Raw genomic sequence first — 26,212 nt, 5'->3', positions numbered from 1 at the left:
TAATTTCATGTACTTTTATTTTTTTATAAATAGTTTCAAAAGATGATATAATTTATATCTAAGGGTACCCATACCATAAAATTTTAGCTAATATAAGTAGGAAATAGCCTGTATATATTTTGCATTATTTACACATTTTTGAATGTACATGATTCTATACACAATCCCTGGGAACAGCAGACCCTGCTCTGCAGCTGCACACGGTGGGAACGCGCAGGCTACGAACGTGAGGTTGGAGGTGTTCCTGGCGCTGGTGGCGCCTAACTCTGCTCCATGCCTGCCATGAGGGACAGAGCAAGAGACTCCACTGCGGGGGAAGAAGAGCAAGTTAAAACAAAAATACATATATATTTAAATAAAGTTTTAGTGAATTAAAAAAGGCATATAAAGAAGTGGTCTGTTTTTATTAAAACACTGATTCATTTTAATGTAAAGATGGCTATCTTCACTGATAAAATATAAATGGAAAAAGGCAGTATATTTTTATTTCAGATAATTAGAATTTTGGAAACAAACACAGCCCGCCTGCACAGCAGTCCGTCATGCAGTGTGGAGTCAGCCCCTCACAGTGTTGTGTATTTGCCTGTGCAAGAAATCTACTTGTTCTGAACTCATTCAACACAAACATGGGGAAGCATATCACCTTCTCCAACAGTTTCTTTTATAAATGCTTAGCTACTCTTAGAAAGTATATAATGTGAGTATACAATACTTTGGAATGGGAGATAACTGATCAACATTCTTTACAAAAAGTTCAGCAAACATACTTCTTTGCATCCAGAATTTAAGCAACTCTCTCTTCTCCCCTCATACCTCTATTTCATAGCCTATGTTTCAACTCTCAAGTCCATATTTCAGAAGCGGGAATTTAAAAATTGCTAAAAATCCCTTCCCATCTTTTACAAAGTCTGCACGTGGCAGTCCAGGGCACCGCCAGAAGTCCACTCCGCCATCTGCCTTGTTTTGTAACAAATGATATTGTAGAAGCAAGCCAACAAGAGCTTCAATCTTAAGCTTTCTATTCCATATTCACTTGCTCCCTGCTAATTCTGAGAACACAGCACACGGTACAATCGCAACAGGACTCGGTCAGTGCAACAATCCCACACGGACTCAGTGATCCTATAAAACACGACATGATGTACTCACAATGCGGAAAAGATCCTCTGCAGACGGCTTTGTTTAAAATGGTGACAAGAAACATGTGGCAATTCTTAAAATCAGACTCCATTTTCTCTATAGATTCCATTCTAGAAAACAGGAAGTGCACGGGGGACTGAAAAATGGGCTATGACGTCACTTTTGAGTAACATCAAATGTACTGTGATTTCTGAAAGTTTCCATTCTAAAGACTATAAAATAAATTGTCCTGTCTTATTTAAAAATCTTTCCCAAGTACCTCCAGGACGCTTCCCTGGTCTGCAGCACTGGGCTATTTCCAGTCAGCGGCTGCTTCTGGAGCTAGGCTGACTGCACGCACTTCTCTATTTTTATTTTTTATTTTTGTCTTCTGGAGAAGGTATATTCTCTTCCAGAAAGCACAGTAAAAATACAAAGGCCTAAGGCTTGGAATGCTTGCTAGACAGTAACCTGCTTACAGGAAGTAGCAAATCCACACAGGGGCGTCTATGCACCCACCACCCACCAGCCTCAGCCAGCAGCCTTCAGGCAAGCCTGCCTGCAGCTCAGAACACCTCAATGTGAACATTCCATAAAAACAAGCATTAACAGGAAACACTACTCTCCAAACAGCCACAACACCACTTGCTAAAAACATTCGAGGATGCTTTGATATCTTCCTAGGCCAGTGGCCAAGCAGACTGCAAACTGCTTCCATGATTTTTCACCTTTCTGTGTTAAGCTTCAATCAGTATTAGTGGACTTCCTTAAGCCACGATGACTGACGATGTTTCCTAAGTCCTCCTCCTGCTTTTCTGTTTGTTGAAGAAACTGGGAAGAGTTCCATTTCAGCAAGGTGTACGCGGCAGTGCAATTTCCTGCTGTACCCCACTTCACTCAGAACACTCCCTGCCCCTCTGAGGCAGGGACAGCGGTGAGAGTGGCTTGTGTGCCTACTGTGCCATCTTAGTGGCTTCACTGACCACGGCCACAGGTGAGGATCTGAGGTTTCAGTATACAAGGAATCCTCATGTCCTTACCGAGGCTAGGGAAGTACAGGCTGTGACCACACCAGGGCAGTCTGCCAGGCATGCGTTTTTATTTCAGAGAATTCCAGTGGATGAACTTTGTAGGCAAGAGGGGTTGGGAATGCCGAGCTTGACTTCCAGTTCCAGGAGGGGATGGTCCTGCTAGTGGGGGGGAGTTAGCAGGTCTCAACTGCCTCCTGATTTCACAGCATTTGCCACTCCATGTGGCACATGTGAACAGCACTCACTGTCTTCTAGAGTTCATCTGAATTACAACTTCGGACCTGAATCTTACATGATGCCAGAACCTGCTTTAATTCAGCAAATCCAAGCTGGGCAACTGGTCATCACTGGTCATGGCTGGAAGTGGGACTGGAGGCATACAGGCTGCTATGCTGTCTACACTATTCTGCATATATTTCAAATTATCCATAATAAGAATTTAACAAAACATGAATGTAATCTAAGAATGCTTACTTGTCCTAATTAACAAGAGATTTTTCTTGTTCTACTTTTCATAAATAAAAAAACTACAAAATTTTTAATGCTACCTAGTTCCAGTGAACAAATGCAATTTCCTTGATAATAAAATACAGTAACGCAGTAGGGGTGACGTGTTGCTGAGATGAAAGGCTCCTGAGTGAAGCCTTTACTTAGCGAAGCTGCCATGGTCATGGCCCAGATGCCCCCCAAAGCACGTACTTACCGCCAAGCCCCCAGGCCTGCCTGCCAACCTTCTGCAAACATGAGAGCCAAGTTCAACACCTTCATGATGGCTTCTTTCACAAAGCTGACCTGGAGACCAAAGTCAGGGGCAGAATATGGGCTCTCTAACTAGGCTTTCGTAGTGAACCCACCACCATCACCCAGTGTAGAGCAGTTGCAGGAGCAGCTCATTGGTACAGTGACTGCCCTGCACGTCTCAGGACGGCGCCAGCTCTGAACTAAGCCCACCTGAAATAAGCCCATCCATTTTACCGAGTAGGCAATACAGATCCAGTTAGTGCTGACGAGGAACCAAGAGAGTAAGCTACCATTTGTTGGGAAAGTCATTTAAATTCAACAATGAAACTGGGCAAGTAATTCCAATGGTTCTTGTACTACTCAAATATTCACACTAAGCTGCACGCACACAACCACTCCACAATTGCCCAACTGAATCCAGGTGAGTTGTGGTGCTCCACTCATGTTTCTCTTAGATACAATGGGGCACACATTTACTGTAACCTCATTTGACCTGGTCCTTCCTTAAAGAATATTCTGCAGGACAGAAGCATAAGAATCAGGAAATTTGAAAGCACACAGACAGGAGCACTTGCTCAGCTTCCCTCCAGGACAGTGACAGCTCGTACCTTTTCTCTCAGCAGACATCGATCGTGGATAGTTGACAGGTATCTATAGTGGATTTTAATCAACTGGTCCAAATCCTTGGCTTCCTCCACTTGGTGCTGAAACTCCAGCCCCGTGCTATGAAGAATCTGGGGAAACACAAAAAGCTGAATTAGCATACTTTATGGAACTGTGTGATGTACATAAAACTATTGTTTTTGAAGATTTAAAAAAAAAATCTATTTAAAAGGCAGAGTTAGAGAGCAAGAGAGAGATAACTTCACCTGTTAGTTCACAATAGCCGGGGCTAGGCCAGCCAGTATCTAGCAGCCAGGAGCTTCTTCTGGGTCTCCTATGTGGGTGTGCAGGGGACCAAGCACTTGGATCAGCCTCCAGTGATTTCCCAGGCACACTGGCAGAGAGTTGGATTACAAGTAGAGCAGCTGGGACTTGAACTGGTGCCTATATGGGATGCTGGCATTACAGGTTATTGCTTTACCCACTATGCCACAGTATCATCCCACTTTTTTTCAACCATCCTTTTTTACTCTACTCAAATGCTTCCTCCCATAATCACACCTAGGGTAGATATTGTGGTACAATGAGTTAAGCCACTGCTGGGACATTTGCATCGCATTCTGGAGTGCCTAGTTCAAGTCCCGGCTATCCTGCACTTTGGATCGGCTTCCTGCTAATGTACCTGGAGGCAGCAGATGGTGGCCCAAGAACCTGGGAGTCTACCACTCACTTGGGAGTCAGACTGGGTTCCTGGATCCTGGATTTGGTCTGGCTTAAACCTGGCTGCTGCAGTCATTTGGGGAGTAAACCAGTAGGTAGAAGATACTTCTGTTTCTCTGACTCACAAATACATAAATAAATAAAAATCTAAGGAAAAAAAAAGGAATCACGCCTTCCAAGTTTCACACAGCACCCCCTCCTTCCTTAAACGCTGACCAGACATCACTGCCCTTTGATGTGGAGACAGTAAAGGGCCAGTCTTGAGGGACAGCCCTTTACACTGCAGGCTTGCTGGAAGCAGTGGCGAGTTAATTAAACTGTACAAAAAAATGTCATGGTCATAAAAATTATGGGTAAGTTTGTTATAATAACTGAATGTCACTTTTATTATGCACTTGGGTGTTACAGTGAACTCCACTTCTCATATGGATATTGGTCTTTAAATATACTTAAAGTGGGGCCCGGCAGCATGGCCTAGCGGCTAAAATCCTCGTCTTGAAAGCCCCGGGATCCCATATGGGTGCCGGTTCTAATCCCGGCAGCTCCACTTCCCATCCAGCTCCCTGCTTGTGGCCTGGGAAAGCAGTCGAGGACAGCCCTGCACCCGCGTGGGAGACCTGGAAGAGGTTCCAGGTTCCCAGCTTTGGATCGGCGCGCATCGGCCCATTGCGGCTCACTTGGGGAGTGAAACATCAGATGGAAGATCTTCCTCTCTGTCTCTCCTCCTCTCTGTATATCCAGCTTTCCAATAATAATAAAAAAAAATCTAAAAATAAATAAATAAATAAATAAATATACTTAAAGTGGAAGGTGAAAAAAAGGAAGAAAAAACTTTGACTCCTGATCACTTCTCTGCTCGAATCAGGGGCTCACGGCAGCCCCTGGAGCGGCACTGTGGCTGGGGAGGCCCACGTGCAGCCTTCCTCTGCCTTCCTCACAGCCAAACCATGGGCTCACGAGGGCCATTTCCCCTTCACCAGATCATTCAAGAACTTAGAACCAGAACGGAACTGCTTGTATGATATGAGTGGACTCTGTTCTTATCTTATTTTATTTTATTTTTTTTTCTGTTCTCTTTATGGTTATTCAAATGACAAAACAAAGAAAACCAGAATGGCGACACGTGCAGCTTTCCAACATCCATTTTTGAACCCGAATGAGAACTTCCTCTGGGAACGGTGATTCAGACGCGTAAGAAAAGCAGTTTCATTTACTTCATGGAAGCTACTTCTTGTTTCTTATGGAAAAAAAAAAAGGATATAATCTGGCGGCCTCTTCCTCCTCACACACTACACTAGCCTGGGGTTTGGGCTGCTACTGAACGCGAAGCCATTTTCCAGGGATGGCAGCTTCTGCTGATGAACACAGCACAGCTAATGTTTCAAAACCAACTCCAAAAGGATTTGGGATGTGTCTGTCCCAGTGGCTGTGAACAGCGGGGAACCTCCAAAGTTTGAATATACATGTTGTAGAAGGTTAAAATAAACATTTCTTACACTGTATATAGTGGCACAGTAGTTAAAGTTGCCACTTGGGACTCCTGCAACCTGTATCAGGATGTTGGTTCCAGCCGCAGCACCTCTGTACTAGTGCAAGGTCTCGCTCATGTGTGCTGGGAGGAGGCAGACAATGGCTTGATGTTCGCATCCCCGCCAGCCACATGGGAGACCCACATGCAGTGTTGGCTCCCTCCCGACTGCAGCCTGCTCCAGCCCTGTCGAGGGCATCTGGAGAACAAGCCAGTGGACAGAAGATCTCTCCTTCTCTCCTTCTCTGTTGCTCTCTCAAGGAAATGTAAATAAACAAACGTGAAAAGAGAGACAGATTTTGCTCCCTGGTATGTTATTTTATGATTGAAAAAACAGAAAGCAAAAACTTTGTAAAAGTCCTCAGCTCTGGGTCAAGGCCGTGGCACAGCAGACAGATCCCCCCACCTGCCATGCCAGCACTGCACCTGGGTGCCGGTGTGTCCTGGTGGCTTCACTTCCGGGCCAGCTTCCTGTAACCGCCCAGGAAAGCGGAGGAGGGTGGTACAGGAGCTTCGACCCTGCCACTCATGTGCAAGACCTGGGTGAAGCGCCAGGCTCTGACCCGGCCCAGCCTGGCAACTGTGGCCACTTGGGGAGTGACCCAAGCAATGCAATATCTCTGTCACTCCTTCAAATAAATACATCTTTGAAAAAGTTCTCATCCTAAGCTTTCTTTAAAAAAACAAAAACCAAAAAACATGGATCTGAGAGGCAGCAAGACAGAAAGATCTCCCATTTGCTGGTTTAGCCCTAAGTGCCTGTACGAGCTGTGGCCACAGGAGGCCAGTCAGTGGCCTGGAGTTGAATGTGGGTCTCCCACAGGGCGGCAGGGACTCATGGCTGGAAGCATCAGTGGCTGCCTCACTGGGAGTACAGCTCACTCCAAGCCAGGCATCCAGCTATGGCATGGCAACAAACCAAGGACCGTCTTCATCTACATGTAGCCGTGGGTCTCTGTGGGTTCACAGGTAACCGAACAACTGTTAGACACAAAGTGATGGCGCCGAGGCCGATACAGACCCTGGTCATGATGTAGTTGTGCAAGCTGTTCACAAAGTGCATCAGCTTCACCCTCAGCAGGAACAGCCGGTGGATCTGCTGTCTCACTGGTGGCTCTTTCTGTGCTCCGAGCGCAGCGCCTAGGTCGCGTTCACCTGGAAGGCCTTCTTTGAGCGGTGGTTTTTCAGCAGAACTAGCCAGCTCTACAAAAGATGGAAAGAGCAAAGTGAATGGGAGGCACATGGACCCAGGCCTGGCTGCACTGCCACCCGTGGCAGGGCAAGGCTCTGGTGTCACAAAGGGCATCTCATGGAGGGTACATCAGGGACTCAGGAAGCGTGAAGGTCCGTGTGGCCTTTGCAATCACTGTCATGAGGAATGTAAATGAGGGGTTCTGTAAACTTGCCACCTAAGAAAGCTTATTCTGGCTAAATTCTCACTCAAGGTCCTATATCTCTGAATACTCATACAACATTGGGATATTCCATCCAGGCCTGTGATGTCTGCTATAAATGTATGTTGTTTTGGCATTTGTGTGCATATAAAAAACTGGCCAAAGGGCCCGGCATGGTGGCCTAGCAGCTGGTCTTTGCCTCGTACACACCGAGATCCCTTATGGGTGCCGGTTCTAATCCTGGCGGCCCCGCTTCCCATCCAGCTCCCTGCTTGTGACCTGGGAAAGCAGTCAAGGCTGGCCCACAGGCTTGTGACCCTGCACCTGTGTGGGAGACCAGCAGAGGCTCTGGGCTCCTGGCTTTGATTTGGCACAGCTCCAGCCATTGTGGCCATTTGGGGAGTGAATCAACAGACAGAAGATCTTCCTCTCTGTCTCTCTTCCTCTCCATATACCTGACTTTACAATAAAAACAAATAAAACTTTAAAACAACAACAACAAAAACCTGGCCAAAGACCATTGATCTCCTATTTTTGGAACTAAGATTAAATTACAATTTACTTGTTGAAAACATGTCTTACCACCAAATAACAAAACGTCCAGACTATATTTTGCCCATTTTATTTGCAACAGGAGCAGGAACACCTGATTATAAATTTTTTGGCATTCCAAACTTATAACAATATCCACAGGCCAGGGAACCTGTGGAGACAAAACCAAAAACAATGAGAGCAGAAAGCAAGCTACCAATTGTGTGCCTTAATTTTAACAGAAAGCAAGAGTTGTAGAAGAAGTTCAGCACATACCTTGTAGCTCAGAGTTAAACCATCCAAGATATGAACAGGGAGCTTCTTCTTAGCTGTGTCCACATTCTCAAAAGATATAGACAGACTAAATAAGAGATTCCAGCTTTAGTTTATGAATGTACTATGTTCTTATAAAGATGCCTTTAAAAAAAACAATTGGCACTTCAACATTTATTTATATAATATCCTAAAAAGCATATATTTCAAAGGAATGTAAATATGGCAACTAAGCAATGTTTTTAGCATCTGTTCCAGCGTAGGCACCTGAGATTGCTTGGAAAGAGGGAAGAGGGACAAGGATTTTAGATAATGGGTCTAGCGATAGAAGAGATATTTAACAATGTCAATTCTTCATAAAAATAAAAAAGGCAAAGCCTTTTTGCATATTACGCAACTGATGGGAGACTAATATCCAGGATTTACAAAGAGCTTCAGAAACCCAGGGACAGTGAAAAACACAACAAAAAACAAACAAAAACCCTGTGGAAAAAAAATAGGCTAGCCATCAGGGAGATACAAATGAAAATCACACTGAAGTACTACCTAACTCCAGTGAGACTGGCCTACATTCAGAACTCAACTAACAACACCTGCTGGTATGGGTGTGGGGAGAAAGGTACCCTTCTTCACTGTTGGTGGGCGTGTAGGCTAGTATAACCACCATGGAAATCAGTACGGGGAGTGCTGAGAGAATTGCAAATAAACCTGCTATGTGACCCAGCTATCCTGTTCCTAAGAATATAACCAATAGAAGTGAAATCTGCATATGAGAAGGGGATCTGTAATCCTATATTTACAGCAGCACAATATACAATAGCAAAGACATGGAAACAATCCAGATGCCCATCCAAAAAAAGGAGTGGTTAAAGAAACTGTGGTGCGTCTACTCCATGGAATATTACTCAGCCATTAAGAAGAATAAAAATATATCATTTGCAACAAGATGGTCACAACTACAGACTATTATGCTCAGTGAAATAAGTAATCACAAAGAGAAATATATTATCTCTAATATAAGGAATCCATCATGCAAATTGGATTGTATATTGATGGAGTGATGGAGACTACCATATCCAGATGTGAAGACACAATGCAACATGCATCCCTACTTTCAAATAAAAGATGGACTCCTAATGAAAGTGGGACAGTGGGATGCTGGACTGTCTGACATTGCCTGTACCAGCAATGTCGGGGCACACTAAAATAGCAGACTGATGGAACTGCGACCCCTTATGAAGGAATGTTCTGTTGTGACAATATGGAGAAAGTCTGGGCGTGGGAACTGGGGAGAGGGGAATCCCAGACTATACAGAACCGCATCATAATATTCAATATTTAAAATGAAAATTAAAAAAAAAGGCAAAGTCAGAGGAGAAGAAACAGTAGTAACAGGCGAGGAGCTTCATGCTGTGAAGGCGGGTGTTCTGCTCGGGACTGAGGTGGCACAGCAGGAGTACGGCTCCTTGGCAGCCATGCCCGTGGAGGAGAGCAGCTTCCAGAGTCTCTTCAAGGTGTGGTGCCCATGTCTATGGCAGCACAGGTGACACCACTGGGAGTCTCCAACACTCCTGGGGCAGGGCGGGCGGGATCTAGATAAGACTCTCAAGCAAGGGAGCAGAGGACAGGTACAGGGAGTGGTTTGCACCCGGGACACCCAGGCTCCAAGTGCTCTTGTCTCAGCAAGTCCTCAAAATGCTGCATGGGGACTGACCCCTCGGTCCCAGAGTACCAAGACATGATGGCAATGTGGCTGGGCAGCACAGTAGGGAGCTCAGCACCAAAGACGCGTGGGAGCCAAGGGAGCCACACAGTGGGGTTGCGGATGGCCCCATGGGAACCATGGGAGCCAAGGGAGCCGCACAGGCTCTGGGCACATGGCGGGCTGTGGATGGCCCGTGGGAGCTAAGGGAGCCACACGGGCCCTGGGTACACAGCGGGGCTGTGGATGGCTCTGTGGGAACTAAGGGAGCCACACGGGCTCTGAGCACATAGTGGGACTGTGGATGGCTCTGTGGGAGCCAAGGGAATACACAGGCTCTGGGCACACAGCGGGACTGGGGATGGCCCCATGGGAACCAAGGGGGTGCACGGGCTCTGGGCACACAGGGCTATGGATGGCCCCACATGAGCCAAGGGAGCTGCACCGGCTCTGGGCACACAGGGCTGTGGATGGCTCCACAGGATGGTCTCCCTTAGCAGGTGGGCACTTGGCTACTCACTGCCTCCATTTTTCAATATGTAAAATAATATTAGCAAACCTCAGAGAGCTAAAGTGAAGATTAAGAAAGATGATAACTGTAAAAATTCGCATGCTTTTTGGCATATGGCTATTTTTACACAATTTTAACCAAAAGGTGTCTCCTGTTTTTTACCGTGCGCTATCTTCAGGGTAACGCTGCCCTACAGCTTCCTGCAGCTGGACGTTAAGAAAAGACACATTCTGCCAGGTTTCTTTTTCTCGTATTTTGTCAAAAATGGATGTGTAGAAGTCATACATGGTATCTCCACCTTCCATCAAGAAAAAATTCCTCATCGCCTGTAGGTATTCCACCAGCCTAGAGGGGACAAGAGGGGCAAAAACATGTCTCCATCTCATAACGCAGGATTCAGCACCAATACCAGGTTTTGTACACGGGCGTTTTAGTGAAATAAGCTTCTAGTCTATATTTATTCAAATGAGAATTACTTCTCTTAAAGATTTAGTTTCTTTAACGATTTAGTCATTTCTGCTTGAATGACAGATGTATATAGATATAGAGAGACGGAGAGACAGAGAGAGATCTTCCATCTGCCGGTTCACTCCCCAAATGGCTGCAATGCCTGGAGCTCGGTCATTCCTAAGCCAGGAGCTAGAAGCTTCCTTCAGGACCCCTACATGAGTACTTGCCCAAGGACTTGGGCCATCTTCTACTGCTCTCCCAGGCACATCAGCTGGATCGGAAATGGAGCAGCCAGGACGTGAACTGGCATGTATATGGGATACCAGCACAGTAGGCCTAAACTTCAGGCCACAGTGGCCATAGTGAATATCCACTGTTAAATATTTGGGATATTTCTTTCCAGAATGCTTGTCTATGTATTTAAAAATCAATCTTAAAAACAAAACAAAACACATCTGAGGTCAGCACAGTTGCTCAGCAAGCTAATCCTCTACCCTGCAGCACCAACATCCCACATGGGCGTTGGTTCAAGTCCCGGCTGCTCCACTTCCTAGCCAGCTCCCAGACCTGTGGCCTGGGAAAGCAGTGGACAAAGGCCCAGAGCCCTGGACTCTTGCTTTTCAGCCTCAGCAAACTGTGTGATGGATTTACTTATTTATTTGAAATATAAAATTACAGAGAGGAAAAGACAGAGCTCTTCCATCCATCTGTTGCTTCTCCCTTCACATGGCTGCCAGGACTGGGCCAGAAACTTCTTACAGTTGCCCATCTGGGTGGCAGAGGTCCAAACAGCTGGACCACATCCTGCTGCTTTCCCAGGCCATTAGCAGGAAGCTGGGTTAAAAGTGGAGCAGTCAGGACCCAAATTGGTGTCCATCTGGGATGCTGGTGTTACAGAAGTCAGCTTTACTCACTATGCCACAGCACTGACCACACGACAGATACTTCTGCACAACGAAATCTTCCCATACTTTTTTTTTTGTTTACATTTTCAACTCTAAACAAATAAATAAACTTTAACACAGTTAAGAAGATATTGCTAGGGGTCATGTTGTGGCCTAGTGGGTAAAGCTGCTGCCTACAGCTTTATATTCTACAGTTATTAAAACAACGATGTACCAGATGGGGGACAGTTTGTGTCCTGCTGCTCCATTTCTGACCCATTAGTTCTCTGCATATGGCTTGGGAAAAGCTGCGGAGGATGGCTCAAGTCCTTGGGCCCCAGGTACATTACGTGGGAGCACTGGATGAAGTTCCTGGCTTTGGCTTAGCCCAGCCTCAGCTGGTGGAGGATTCTGGGGAGTGAGCCAGCAGACAAAAAAATGCCCTCTGTCTCTTTCTCACTGTAACTATTTCCAAAGAAAAAAAACCCCCAAAGATACTTGTGGTTACCATTAATCCTATCAAAAGAGAACTGTTTACTATAATAAAAATTAACCTGAAGCATAGGTTTTAAAATAATTTCAGCTGTTTTTGATGACCACTCCTAAAACTAAGTTACCCCTTTTTACCTAAAACTAAGTTACCCCCACCACAGGGGGAGGGTACGGGGAGGGCCTGGGAGAATCCCAGAGCCCATGAAACTGTGTCATAAAATCAAATGTAATAATAATAATAATAAAAAAACCCAAGTTACCCCTTCTTACCTGTAATCTTTTTTGAGAGTCTGCATGAGAGTCCCACAGCACTCCAGATACTGTTTATCGATATGAGGGTAGAGGCAAGATCTCAGCGTCAACTCAAAGGTCTGGCAGGTCACAGACTCCGACGACCGATCAACACACACGTCACCGCCAGAAAATTTCTCATGAAAGTCGCTCTGCTCCAAATACAACCTTCAAGGTAAAACACGAGTCTTCTTTATACGAGCTGCTACCGACAGAATTCTCTCAAAGCATCACTTTGACCTTTTGTCTCAAAACACCCAATTTGTACTCAAAGAGAAAAATCTTTCCTTCCAAAGTATTTCATCAGTGAGCCAGTCTTTCAGTGTCACTCTGCCTTTAGGACAAGGTATTGCAGCAGACTCTTCCAGCTGGTAGGGAGGCCTGCAAGCTGTGAACAATGGCCATTGGACAGCGTGGCACTGCTTGGCCAGTAATGGCTCATTCTATGGTGCGAGGTGCCCCCAAACCTGCAAGGCCAAGCCCCCTGTCTCTGTGCACCTGACATCTGCCCACGACCATGTCACCAGGAGCATTTTCTGGGTGGGCACAGCTCTCTCCACGAGCCTGGGAACACACATCCAGCGAGAAGACAGCAGGACCAAGTCTACAGTCTACTAAGAATACTAAGGGGGGTAATTACACATGTGAGATGAGTGAACACAACAGCTGTATTACGTTCACTGCAGAGATGTGGGTTCTGCTCAAGGCTGGCAGATACCAACAGTTGCTACCCAGTGCACAGTTCTGTATGTCAGCCACTGAACATCCAGCAGCTGGGCGTCACCTCGCAAAGTTAATGGCCAGGAGCGGGTCGTGCGTGTCGTCCAGCTCCAGATGCCTTTCTGCAATAGACTGCATCTTGATGAGCTGCTCCTTGGCCGCCTGCTCCTCAGTGAGCACCTGTGGCGTGGCATCTTCTCCGTGCCGGAGCCGCGACTGCACCGACTCCAGGAAGAGGGTGTACAAGCTCTTCCTTTCCGCATCTGGACAGAAACACGCAGGGAGAATGATGCTTGGTGACTCCCACCAGGGCACTTCAAGATCTGCTGCCTCGGGCCCGGCAGCGTGGCCTAGCAGCTAAAGTCCTCGCCTTGAAAGCCCCGGGATCCCATATGGGTGCCGGTTCTAATCCCGGAAGCTCCACTTCCCATCCAGCTCCCTGCTTGTGGTCTGGGAAAGCAGTCGAGGACGGCCCAATGCATTGGGACCCTGCACCCGTGTGGGAGACCCGGAAGAGGTTCCAGGTTCCCGGCTTCGGATCGCCACGCACTGGCCCGTTGCGGCTCACTTGGGGAGTGAATCATCAGACGGAAGATCTTCCTCACTGTCTCTCCTCCTCTCTGTATATCTGACTTTGTAATAAAATGAATAAGTCTTAAAAAAAAAAAAAAAAAGATCTGTTGCCTCGACACAGTCTGAGGTTTCTCTATGCTCTCAAGGTCTATTGCTATTTCTTTAGTTTCACATGTTACAGCAAAATTAAAGTTTTAAATCTGCTGTTACACAACTGAGAGGTACATTTTTGAAAAGATTTATTTACTTTTTATTGGAAGTCTGATATACAGAGAGGAGGAGAGACAGAGAGGAAGATCTTCTGCCTGTTGATTCACTCCCCCAAGTGGCTGCAATGGCCAGGGCTGAGCCAATCCGAAGCCGGGAGCCAGGAGCTTCTTCCGGGTCTCCCATGGGGTTGCAGGGTCCCAAGGCTTTGGGCCGTCCTCCACTGCTTTCCCAGGCCACAAGCAGGGAGCTGGATGGGAAGTGGAGCCACCAGCATAAGAACTGGTGCCCATATGGGATCCCGGCACATGCAAAGCAAGGACTTTAGTTGCTAGGGTACCACACCAGGTACAAAAGGTTCATGTTAAGATCACAAAGTATAAGCTAATTTTTTCTGAACAGAGTAGAATCTTACACAGAACGCTTGAAGGTTAAGTCACTTTCACATCATACAACATTATGGTAACTATAAGATTTCCTCGGGGCCCAGTGCAGTAGCCTAGCAGCTAAAGCCCTTACTTTGCACGCACTGGGATCCCATATGGGTGCCGGTTTGTGTCCTGGTGGCCCTGCTTACTATCCAGTTCCCTGCTTGTGGCCTGGGAAAGCAGTCGAGGATAGCCCAAACCTTGGAACCCTGTACCTGCATGGGAGACCCAGAAGAGGCTCCTGGCTCCTGGCTTTGGATTGGCTCAGTCCCGGCCGTGGCAGCCACTTGGGGAGTGAAACATCGAATGGAAGATTTTCCTCTTGGTCTCTCCTCCTCTCTGTGTATCTGACTTTCCCATAAAAATACAAGTCTTAAAAAATATTTTTTTTCTCAGAATTTATGATCAAATCTGAACTGTTCATTGACAAATTCCTGTGTGCCAGGGTCCATGGTCCCCGAGAGCTTCAAGCACCCCACGCAGGGTGAAGGGCAGGGAGCGCCATTGTGAAGGAAGGGGCCAAATGAGCGAGATGCCTCTGGGGCTTCCTGTGACCACCAGAAATGGGCTTCCTCCTTCCTCCAGGTCAGAGCCTACACCCTCACAGACCTAATTATTGTGATCAATTCCAGGACACAAAAGGCTTTGATGATTTATGGGATGCCAGAAGTGAGCAGGGAGGAGTTAGTCCTACCCTGAGAGACCTAAGGCGGCACTGGTGGGATGGGCATCCTTGCCTGGCCGTGAAACCACCGGGTCAGATGCCGACTAAGCCACACCCACCCCACAGTGGCCCAGCGGGCAATTTGGCTTCACTTTCTAGCTCTGGCTCCAGGAATTGGGCTTCCAGTCCCCCCCACAGGAGACCTCAGTGGAGCTCCCAACTCCTGACTGCAGCCCAGTCCCAGCTGGTCACGGCCATGCAGGTGGGGAACAGCAGGTGGGAGCTCCATCTGTCTCTGAGATAAAACACAGCCACGTGAGTCAGAGGCTTCCCGACGGAAGGGGCGGCCCACCTCGGGCTGCTGCCTGGCCCGCGGGGCTCTCGGCACAGCGCAGGTTCTTCAGCAGCTGCATGGACTTGCCGGCCATTATGATCCGCTTTAGCACAGGCTTGAGGAAGGACACCATGGTGTGCTGCCTGCTGGACGGCCCCTGGTCGCTGCCGGAGCTGGCACTGGCGTTGTCGCTCATTTTGTCTTCGTTTTCTGTCTTCTCCGACACGCTGTATAACGTGTAAGTTGCATACCAAAAGTCTCTGTGATTGACTGGAACGTTTTTGTTTCTGTAGAGATTCAGAGAAATTATAAACTTTCATTTTTTCTTTCTAAAATAACAAAAATCTTTCACAGCTTTGGCATGTTATCCAGACATTCCAAAATATGATAACAGCGATTTTGCAGTAAAATGAAACAAACTTTGGACAGAGTGGGGCAGTTTTTATCTGCCCCTGGTTTAACAAAGCAAAGTGAACATCTACTCTGAAGTGTGATGTAAAATGTAAGTAGAAACAGTGTTCTGAACTGGAATCAAACAAAATATGATGGAGATGGTCCTTTTTAGAATTAAACCTTTCAGAGAAAAGTTTAAAATCCTAAGAAAAAGTCTTTCCAATTAAAAAAGTCTGCCCATTTTTATCATCTGTGAAACTAATTTCTAGATTTCTCTATTTTTCTTCCCTAAAGAAGTTCTTAGTTGTACAGCTTTTAGTGAAATGATGTTCACTAGCTGAGAACAAGGGTGGGGGCTCATGAAACCTTCTGGTCTGGTCCTGCCAAGGCGACCATAGGCAGGACTCAAAAGCCAATCAATGGGCCCGGGGCGATAGCATAATGGTTAAGGTCCTTGCCTTGAATGTGCCGGGATCCCATATGGATGCGGGTTCTAATCCTGGCAGCTCCACTTTCCATCCAGCTCCCTGCTTGTGGTCTGGGAAAGCAGTCGAGGACGGCCCAAAGCCTTGGGACTCTGCACCCGCGTGGGAGACCTGGAAATAGGTTCCAGGCTCCTGGTTTCGGACTGGCACAGCTCCAGCCATTGCAGCCACTTGGGGGAGTGAATCAACAGGCAGAAGATCTTCCTCTCTGTCTCTCCTCCTCTCTGTACATCTGCTTTTTCAATAAAATAAATAAATCTTTTTTAAAAAGCCAATCAATGTAGAGTAGACTAGGTTTGAAGCTGGTGTTATGAGATCCTGGAAATACTAAGTATTCTAACATCCCGGCACGATCAGCAGAGCACCATTCTCCAGAAACTGCTCAGGTCTGAGGGCCAGGGAGGCCAGCTGCTCCAGCAGGCATGGGGAGGAGCTCTGGGGACCTGCAGGCCTGTGCCTGGACGAGCTCAGGGGCTGCAGCAAGACACCGCACTGCCGGAAGAACCGTGTAGCCTGCCCCGGGCTCAGAAGAGGACTGGTAGGTGCATTCTGTAGTTTGTGTGGTTCCCTCCAGAAAAATCCATCAACAAGGGGAATCCTAAATAGATTAAGGTTTTTCTCAGTTCTTATTATTAAATGTAATGATATGAGAGTAAAGATTCAGTAGCTTATTCTGGGGAGTATTTGAGAGGATTTTCTATAATACTTTCACCTCTTTGATTGACTAATGACAAAGGAGATAGGCAAACATTTGATAACACTGGGATTCATTTTTTGGGGAAACAATGTGCATTTTAACATACCAGTTACTCATAAATATAACTACCATTCAAAAATACAGTTTGTTAACAAAGGCTGTGAACCAATATGAACTTGGGTATTTTAAACTGGCCAGTAGCAGCATTTTCTATGGCAACGCAATGAAATCTGCCAAGGCTATACAGAGGTGACATATCTCTGCCACTGGAGCCGACTGCTCCCAGCAGCTGCTGGAATTATCACATGCAACTGCACTTATATGTGAGAGTACACCTGTGACCAGAGCACCCAGTGAGTGCAGTGCCCAGTGAAGGCCACGCTTAGTGAAGGCCGTGCCCAGTGAAGGCCACACCTAGAGAAGGCCATGCCTAGTGAAGGCTGTGCCCAGTGCAGGCAGCGCCCAGTGAAGGCTGTGCCTAGTGCAGGCAGTGCCCAGTGAAGGCTGTGCCTAGTGCAGGCAGTGCCCAGTGAAGGCTGTGCCTAGTGCAGGCAGTGCCCAGTGAAGGCTGTGCCTAGTGCAGGCAGTGCCCAGTGAAGGCTGTGCCCAGTGCAGGCAGCGCACAGTGAAGGCTGTGCCCAGTGCAGGCAGCGCCCAGTGAAGGCTGTGCCCAGTGCAGTCAGCACCCAGTGCAGTCAGTGCCCAGTGAAGGCCACACCTAGTGATGGCAGTGCCCAGTGCAGGCAGCGCCCAGTGAGGGCAGACCGGTGCTCTCAGGCCCCGAGCCTCGGCCTCACCTCTGGATGATGAACTCCCTGGCGCCGTCCCACAGGTGCCCATGCACAATCCATTCGTCCACTGTCTGCAAGTAGGGTCGCACTGTTTCCACCCACAGAGAGAACAGGAGAGAGACCTGTGGATGAGGAGGCAGTCAGCGCTCAGGGCTCCTACAGAATTCAGCTCAAAAGTGACCAAAGTGCCTTTCAAATGGGTTCAAATCCTCATGAAAAACTTACATAACATGGGATAAAGCTATTTGTCAGGACCCTCTTGACAGTAAAAGTCAGGCAGGTGTATCCTGGGCCAGCTCACACAAACGAGTATAGATGCCCTATCTAAACAGCACTGCCAACTTTTTTTTTTTAAGATTTATTTATTTTTTATTGGAAAGTCAGATACACAGAGAGGAGAAGCGACAGAGAGGATGATCTTCTGTCCATTGATTCACTCCCTAATCGACCACAATAGCCAGAGCTATCTGACGCCAGGAGCCAGGAACCTCTTCCGGGTCTCCCACATGGGTGCAGGGTCCTCGATTGCTTTCCCAGGCCACAAACAGGAAGCTGGATGGGAAGTGGAGCCGCCGGGATTAGAACCAGTGGCCATATGGGATCCTGGCGCATGCAAGGCGAGGAGTTTAGCCACTAGGCTACTGTGCCAGACCTCCTGCCAATGTTTTTTACTAAGAATGAGGACATTAATTTCATTCGCTTACAGTTTCTAATAGGGGAAAAAAATTGTAGAACTGAAAGAGATCAACAGGGCCCGGCATGATACCATAACAGTTAAGGTCCTCACCTTGAACGCCCTGGGATCCCATATGGGCGCTGGTTCTAATCCTGGCAGCTCCACTTTCCATCCAGCTCCCTGCTTGTGGCCTGGGAAAGCAGCTGAGGATGGCACAAAGCCTTGGGATCCTGCACCTGTGTGGGAGACCAGGAAAGAAGTTCCTGGCTCCTGGCTCTGGACCGGCGCAGCACCGACTGTTGCGGCCACTTGGGGAGTCAATCATTGGACGGAAGATCTTCCTGTCTGTCTCTCCTCCTCTCTGTACATCTGCCTTTTCAACAACCTTTATATTGAATTGATGAAAAGCAGAAAGTTATATCAGGAAATGGCAGCACACTTAAACTATGTACCTAAACAAACCTGTGGCTTTATATATTTGTTTAAAAATTGTTTTTACAAGGCCCTGTGCGATAGCCTAGTGGCTAAAGTCCTCGTCTTGCACACACCAGGATCCTATGTGAGCACTGGTTTGTGTCCCGGTGGCCCCACCTGCCATACAGCTCCCTGCTTGTGGCCTGGGAAAGCAGTCGAGGACGGCCCAGACCTTGGGACCCTGCACCCGCGTGGGAGACGTGGAAGAGGCTCCTGTCTCCTGGCTTCGGATCAGCTTAGCTCCGGCCATTGCAGCCGTTTGGGGAGTGAATCAATGGACAGAAGATCTTCCTCTCTGTCTCTCCTCCTTCGTATATCTGACTTCCCAATAAAAAATAAATAAACCTTTTTAAAAATGCATTTTATATATATATATATAAAACACCAAGTGCATTCTCCTAGCTATTTTAAAGTGTAGTATTAGCAATGTTGAGTAGGTTCATATTATGACAAATTTCCAGGACTTTTTCATGTTGTAAAACCATCACGAACTCTGAACTCAGGGAAGACCTCCTCATTCCTCTCTCTAGCCCCTGGAAGCCAACATTTTGTCTTTTGTTTCTATTAATGTGAGAGACAGAAAGACCTCCTATCCATTGGCTGATTCCCCAAAAGCCAACAATGGCCCAGCCCTAAGGCAAGGAACCATGGTCTCAATCCAGATCTCTTAAGCAGATGGTAGGAGCCCAGTTTTTGACCCATCACTGTCGCCTCCAAGGGCCTGCACCAACAGGAAGGTGGAATCCTGAGCTACAGCCAGGAACTGAACCCAGGTACTTTGACATGGCATGTGACTGTCCTAACCACTAGGCTAAATGCCCACTTTGATTTAAGCTTCATTTAATTTATACATCATTTGACATGGAACTGTGTCCGGCCCTCCAGCACTTTGCTGTACAGAATGGAGACACACTGATAAGAGCAGACAGATGCCTCACGTACCGTTTGCTCAGAAGCTTCTCCAACATTGTCATATTCAAGAATGGCCTTGTACAGGGTGTTGAGCAGGTGAGATGCCCGGACAACATTTCGAGTGTCAGGTGGAACTTCAGCTACCCCAGTGCTGAACACTTTGTGTAGGACCTTGAGCTGGGCCAGTCGTGGTGACAACTTGTCTACCACTATTGCAAGAGTTATTGTAGTGTCTGTAAGGGACAATAAATCAAACTCAACATCAGGAGAAAAAAATCTACATCCAGAATGTGTTATAAACATGAAGCCACTGATCTGGCTTGTGGACAGGCATGGCAAAATGGAGGGTGGTCGGTGTTAATCTCGTTTCACAAAGAAGCAAGAATTCCTACAAGTCCAGGACAGAAAAAACTCAGCAGAAAAATAACATACGAAGGAAATGACAGTTCACAGACTAGGAGAGATACGTGAATGTAACACACACAGAGACTGACTTCTCTTCACCTCCCAAGGTGCCAGACCAGGGGAAATGACACGGTGCCATCACATCCCATTGGTTACAGCAAGTTAGGAATCAACTTGGCAAATAACCTGCTTCACATGCCCCATTACAGACATGGCAAAGAGGCTGTCCCTGCAGTGCAGTGGGGGGCGGGGCTACAGCAGCCCAACCACAAAGCCAAGTTTGTAGAGGGAAGTATTTTCAGGGCAATTCCAAGCGCTATGCTGCTACTGATTTCAGCCAATGTTTAAAGCTATGCAACTTTGTTTTTTAATAAGACAACATAAATTCCATGACATAACCCTCACGATTTAAATCAGAAAACCTGTGGAGAGAACAGTATGATGACTACGGTGTGTGTTCACGAATGCACGTTGCTTATGTGTACAAGCCATTTCTGGAAGGATACACAAGAAACTGCGTTCCTCTGCTCTCAAAGTGGCCAGCTCTCAGGAGAGGAATGGACTAGAGGTAGACCTGTCTTGTACATCCTACTGTACTTATTGAATTTTTAACGATATGAATGGCTTAAAATGTAAACTTAAAATAATTTTTTAAAATGAATGCATTTATGAGAATTATTTATTTGCCATGTAACTTTCAAATTTTCTATCAATGAGTAACCTCACTGGCATTCAATATACACACGTTACCTCCCTTATGAAGAAAAGTAAAAAGCTTTTAAGTACCGCTATTGATGATACACTTCTCAATTTCTGCAAGCTCCTTTTTGAAGCTAATGAAGTATTTGTAGAGTGCCCACATGAAAGCCTGGTAGGTTCTGAAGGGTGCTTCTGTCGACTTCTTAGAAGCAGACCCATTCCCAGGCAAGACGCTTTCGGAGCTGTGCCCCATGACTTCGTCGATGAACTCCTGGAGGCGAAACACAACCTGGCCGTACGCCGCTATTTGTTCCAGCACAGATCGTAAACAGTTCTAAGACACAAGCAAACTGCAGTTATTAACGCCAGGCTTCTGTAACCATTCTAAGTCATTTCACTCTCACTATAAATAGTTCTTATGTAACTATTCTTAAATACTACGTTTACTGGAAGACAAAGTAATAAAACAAGCAGCAATTTCATATTTGAGAAACTATTCAATCCTCCAAAGTACAGAATTAAGGCTTATACTGTTATTTGAAACGCAGACATAGAGAAAGGGATTTTCCATTTGCTGGTTCTCTGCCCAAATGCCTGCAACAGCTAGGGCTGGGCCAGACCTCAGCTGGGGTCCCCTACATGGTGGCAAGGACCTCAACAGGCTCCTGGGACATGCATTACCAGGCAGCTGGAATTGGAAGTGGAGCCAGGACTTGACACCAAGTCCCCTGATATGCGATGTGGGCATCCTAAGCAGGGCCTTAACTGTGTTATCAACTGTCCCACCCATGCATTACATGTTTTAAACACATGTATTTGGGAAAAAAACTCACAGCGTACTGATTTCCCAGTACAGAATGACAGAAGTGAAAATCAGAAAGTATAAATCAAAATTAGTAAGTCACAAACATTACTAAAGAATTCCTGTAACACAACTTAATTGGGTTGACTGAATCATAAATACGTCTAATAGTTAAAAGTTTAATGTAAAATGTTGTAAAGTAAAATTATAATTTATATATTTTCTATTAAATTGACAATAAATGCAAATAACTTACATGTGTTAAATGTGTTACTATAATATTGTTTCTCACGGTGATCTTTCCATCTATCAACTGAAATATAAAGAGCTTTTTAACCCCTGAAAGTAACCTGAAACGAAATAAAAGAGATGGATATACTTTAAGCTTAACAAATGTCTGATACAGCATGTCTAAGAAATTTTGATGCAGAATGAAGGACTGGGGAGAACACAAGGTCGGATCAGAAGAAAGGGGACATACTTGACGTGATTGCCTTAAGACTCAAGATATCAGCACTGTCTTAAAGAAACCTAACCCAGTGATGTTAACGCTCGTCCCCCGCACGCCTGGCAACCCGAGACCTCCCCAAGCGAAGGCTTTCAGAAGGTCAGGACCACGCTTCCTGGGGAGAGCATGGGGCCTGCAGGTGCAGTGGGGACAGGTCCCCCTGCTGCCTCAGCCCCTGGGGCCGCCACAGGCCAACATGGGCGACTGTCCCTGACGCACTGCCCAGTCTAGTTCCCATGTAAAAATCTCTGAACACTTTCCTTCAGAAACAGTTTCCCGTCTCACTAGCAAAGCCTTTGAGACTGTTAACCGGGAGAACAGATCTTACCACAGGGTTTCTCGAATAACCTGTATCTCTGTAACCAGAACGCTGTCGTCAGGAACATACGACGGATCGCTGCTGTACAGGTGCTGGTCCCTGTACGACAACACGCATCACGATCAAGAGAAAGGCTTCCACACACTACGAAACAAACGCAACTTCAGGCTAACTAAGCTAGTAATCAATAGTAAGGAAATGTAATAAAATCATGACATTCCCTTCATATTCACGCTCACTCAGAGAAGCATTTTCAGAGCAATTCTAACTGCTGCTGTCTCCGACCTCAAATGTATTTTTGTAACGCGTGCCCTAAAACGGAAATTAAATAATGGAGTAATATATACTGATACATGCATATTGAAAATAATAAATCTTCAAACAGTACAATTAAATTACGTTATTTAAAAATAAAAAACAACTGATATCTGCTTAGAATTAAGAAAAGAGCTTTAACTTTCTTTCTTTCTTTTTTTTTTTAAGATTTTATTATTATTATTGGAAAGCCTGATATACAGAGAGGAGGAGAGACAGAGAGGAAGATCTTCTGTCCGATGCTTCACTCCCCAAGTGAGCCGCAACGGGCTGGTGCACGCCGATCCGAAGCCGGGAACCTGGAACCTGGAACCTCTTCCGGGTCTCCCACACGGGTGCAGTGTCCCAAAGCATTGGGCCGTCCTCGACTGCTTTCCCAGGCCACAAGCAGGGAGCTGGATGGGAAGTGGAGCTGCCGGGATTAGAACCGGCGCCCATATGGGATCCCGGGGCGTTCAAGGCGAGGACTTTAGCTGCTAGGCCACGCTGCCGGGCCCAAGAACTTTAACTTTCAAGTAACTGCTTGAGTTAGTTCACATTTGAACATTACTTTCCCCCATCATGATGTTAAATGGAGTGTTGGGTTGCTCACCAGACAGCAGCTAAGTTGGAGTGTAAATGCAGGCTGTGAGGGGGTCGTGAGGGTCTGCTTGTCCAGTACTGGTGGACCAAATGCTGCTCTAGCCAGCTCCGACTATCCGGCTCATCTGCTGCAAGGAACGGTCAGAAAGCTGTTAGAACAGTTAACAAAAACCCAAATCCTGGCTGCAGTATGTGCTCTTAGGACATCCGAATGCTCTTTAACAGTTACCAAACTACAGACATGTCTGAATACATATGCATCTAATCAAATACGTTAAATTAGATTTAGTAATACACGGAGAATTCAATTAAATCTTACTGGATAGAAAATTTTTTTTTCCAAATACTCAACTTTAGAAAGATACAAACAGAGACCGGCGTGATGGCCTTGCGGCTAAATCCTCACCTAGCATGTGCCAGCATCTCACATGGGTGCCTGTTCTAATCCCAGATGCTGTACTTTCTTTTCAGCTCCCTGCTAGTGGCTTGGGAAAGCAGTCGAGGCTGACCCAAAGTCTTGGGACCCTGCACCCGCGTGGGAGACCCAGGAGAAACTCCTAGCTTTGGATCAGCTCAGCTCTGGCCGTTGTGGTCGCTTGGGGCGTGAACCAGTGGACAGAGGATCTTCTTCTCTGTCTCTCCTTTCTGTAAATCTGCCTTTCCAATAAAAATAAATAAATCTTTTAAAAAAAGATACAAACAGTATAGTTTGGAATGTAAAGACGTTGGAATGTAAATTTCCAAATTTCCATGTTTCTGACTCCCTGCAAGAATGACAAAACTTTACAAACAGCTATGCCAACTGTTGAGGAGCAGAGGTGGAAGGCTATTACAAAGCCATGGGAGTACAAAGTCTGTCCCCCCGGGCCAGATGCACATTACAGGCTCAGAGCAGGGGAATCTGATGTATGAGAAAGGCAGTGTCAGATCAAGGGGGAAGGCAGGAACTGTCTCCTTCAGTGCTGCTGGGGAACTGGGTTCCTGACCAGGACAGCAAAAAGCTGGGTCCTGTAACTTTGTGTTTATTTGGAAATCAATGTACAGCATTTTAAAATATCTGTTTTCTGTACTATAAATTTTTTTGCACCAAAATGAAGTCATATTTTAAATTCCATTTTTTATAAACTTACTCTCTTTTCTATCTACCTATCCATCTGTTAACATTTATTTTTATTGGAAAGGTAGATTTACAGAAAGAAGGAGAGACAGAGAAGATCCTCCATCCGCTGGTTCACTCCACAAGCGGCTGCAATGGCTGGAGCTGAGCTGGTCCGAAGCTAAGAGCCCGGAGCCTCTTCCAGGTCTCTATCCAACAGGTCTCTGTCTTGGATGTAGGGTCCCAAGACTTTGGGCCATCTTTGACTTGTTTCCCAGACCACAAGCAGGGAGCTGAAAGTGAAGTAGAAAAGCCAGTTTATGAACCGGCGCCCATATGGGATTCTGGCAAATGCAAGGTTAGGATGTTAGCCACTAGGCTACCGTGCTGGGTCCTCCACAAACTTTTCAAAGCACCCATACTGTGCATTAAGACAGGTGCCCATGATTGACCTGGCAGAAAAAATAAACAGAAATGGATATCAGAACTAAGAGGCTTAACAGACTAGATAGGGGTGATGTGTCTGACCTGGGCAGTGGGTAACAACACTCAATCATGGATGTCTAAATCAAGAGCAAGGGAAGGCAAGGAAGACACCCAGAAAATCATTATGATGCTAAGTCAGAGCTCCAGTTTGAATAGGATGTGGCTCCCAAATTCATTCAGAATTAGGGTGGGCACTGGGCACAGCAGAGTGCCTGGATCTGGGTCCTGGCTGCTGCTCCAATTCCAGTGTCCCACTAATGCACACCTTGGAGGGCAGCAGCCGGGGCAGCAGCTACCTGGCTCCCGGACAGCCAGGAAGGAGACCTGCACTGTGTCCTGGGCTCCTGGGTTTGGCCTGAACCAACCCCAGCTGCTGTAGGCTTCTGGGAAAGAACTAGTAAATGAAGATCTCTCCCTGTCTCAGTCTGACTTTTAAATAAATAAAAATAGAAAAATTCAAATTCCCAATTTTTAAGTTCATTAACAGTGTAGAAACTCAATTCAGTTACAGCATGACGATGTAGGTCTCTGGAACGCACCGTAGCAGGAGGGCACCTTGGTGGTCCTACCAGGAGTGACAAAGCAGGGCAGTGTGCTCCTGACAGCCGGACACTGCCAGTGAGAACCCGCAGTGAGGCCTACAACACACTCTGTGGAATCTGAATCTCTAGACCCATGAGGCCAAGTGAGTCATTAGACACTTATTCATAAGTACTTTGTTTAGGAGAGAAGAGATGACCAACACAGTGAGCTGTAACTGCTTTGCGTTCAAGGCTGCTTTTTAGATGTATGAATCTTTTAAAAGGAGCTTGCCAGTATCTTGAAACACAGAACTGCCTCACAGCCTGCCCCACCTTCTAGTGAATTCCTGTTAGAAAACACTGGCGCTGGGCAACCCGAGCTACCTTTCCAGCTGACACGAGACCCCAGCTTTCTGCTTGAATCTGGTTCTTCTAACGGTGTCCTGTCCACCTGAATCCCGGAGTCCTCTCTGCTTAGGGGCTGCTGGTCTTCATCTTCGCTGTCTTCAGACCAGTCCTGATGGAAAAAGGAAGCAGACTGTATCCTCGGGGAGTGTAACCGTGAGAGCTATCTATTTAGGTTCAAAGACACAGCAACTTTCATATGAAAGAGAAGTCTAAAGCAATAGGGACAGAAAAGCAAAAAGCGATTTTTTTCCCCCTAAATCTCTTAAAGTTGTCAATTCAAGGAATAGAATTATTTGCAGTGTCAAAACTCCCACAGTCACAGTCACAGCTTCTTAAAGACACTGGCCTTCACCCAGTCACCTTTCCCTAGGATGGCCCTTTAGGAATTCTTCCATAAGCAGCTACTTTGACTCTGTGAAGAGTATTCCTGTTTCGGCCGAGTTATTC

General features: G+C 46.4%; 1 protein-coding gene across 3 annotated transcripts in view; it reads right to left on the bottom strand.

Annotated features, from left to right (window-relative positions):
* Positions 1-26,212, bottom strand: part of TUBGCP5 (tubulin gamma complex component 5) — a 31,548-nt gene continuing 5,336 nt past the window's right edge. Inside the window, exons 6-23 of one of the 3 annotated variants that reach the window (XM_058666503.1) lie at positions 25,742-25,874; positions 23,265-23,382; positions 22,367-22,456; positions 21,787-21,880; positions 20,816-21,062; positions 19,655-19,857; positions 17,569-17,684; positions 15,215-15,483; positions 13,055-13,253; positions 12,250-12,438; positions 10,316-10,498; positions 7,944-8,028; positions 7,719-7,839; positions 6,764-6,945; positions 3,500-3,625; positions 2,854-2,942; positions 1,150-1,250; positions 1-307 (exon numbers count right to left, since the gene is read on the bottom strand). In XM_058666503.1, the coding sequence (XP_058522486.1) occupies positions 261-307; positions 1,150-1,250; positions 2,854-2,942; positions 3,500-3,625; positions 6,764-6,945; positions 7,719-7,839; positions 7,944-8,028; positions 10,316-10,498; positions 12,250-12,438; positions 13,055-13,253; positions 15,215-15,483; positions 17,569-17,684; positions 19,655-19,857; positions 20,816-21,062; positions 21,787-21,880; positions 22,367-22,456; positions 23,265-23,382; positions 25,742-25,874 (2,592 nt within the window). In that variant the 3' untranslated portion in view covers positions 1-260. Of the gene's footprint in view, positions 308-1,149; positions 1,251-2,853; positions 2,943-3,499; positions 3,626-6,763; positions 6,946-7,718; positions 7,840-7,943; positions 8,029-10,315; positions 10,499-12,249; positions 12,439-13,054; positions 13,254-15,214; positions 15,484-17,568; positions 17,685-19,654; positions 19,858-20,815; positions 21,063-21,786; positions 21,881-22,366; positions 22,457-23,264; positions 23,383-25,690; positions 25,875-26,212 lie in introns of all 3 variants that reach the window. The other 2 variants (XM_058666504.1, XM_058666502.1) reach the window with 2 other exon arrangements.

This window comes from Ochotona princeps, chromosome 6 (genome assembly GCF_030435755.1).
Source record: "Ochotona princeps isolate mOchPri1 chromosome 6, mOchPri1.hap1, whole genome shotgun sequence".
NCBI classification, from domain to species: domain Eukaryota; kingdom Metazoa; phylum Chordata; class Mammalia; order Lagomorpha; family Ochotonidae; genus Ochotona; species Ochotona princeps.
The sequence above is the reverse complement of the archived record's forward strand: the minus strand, read 5'-3'. Positions and strand labels throughout refer to the sequence as shown.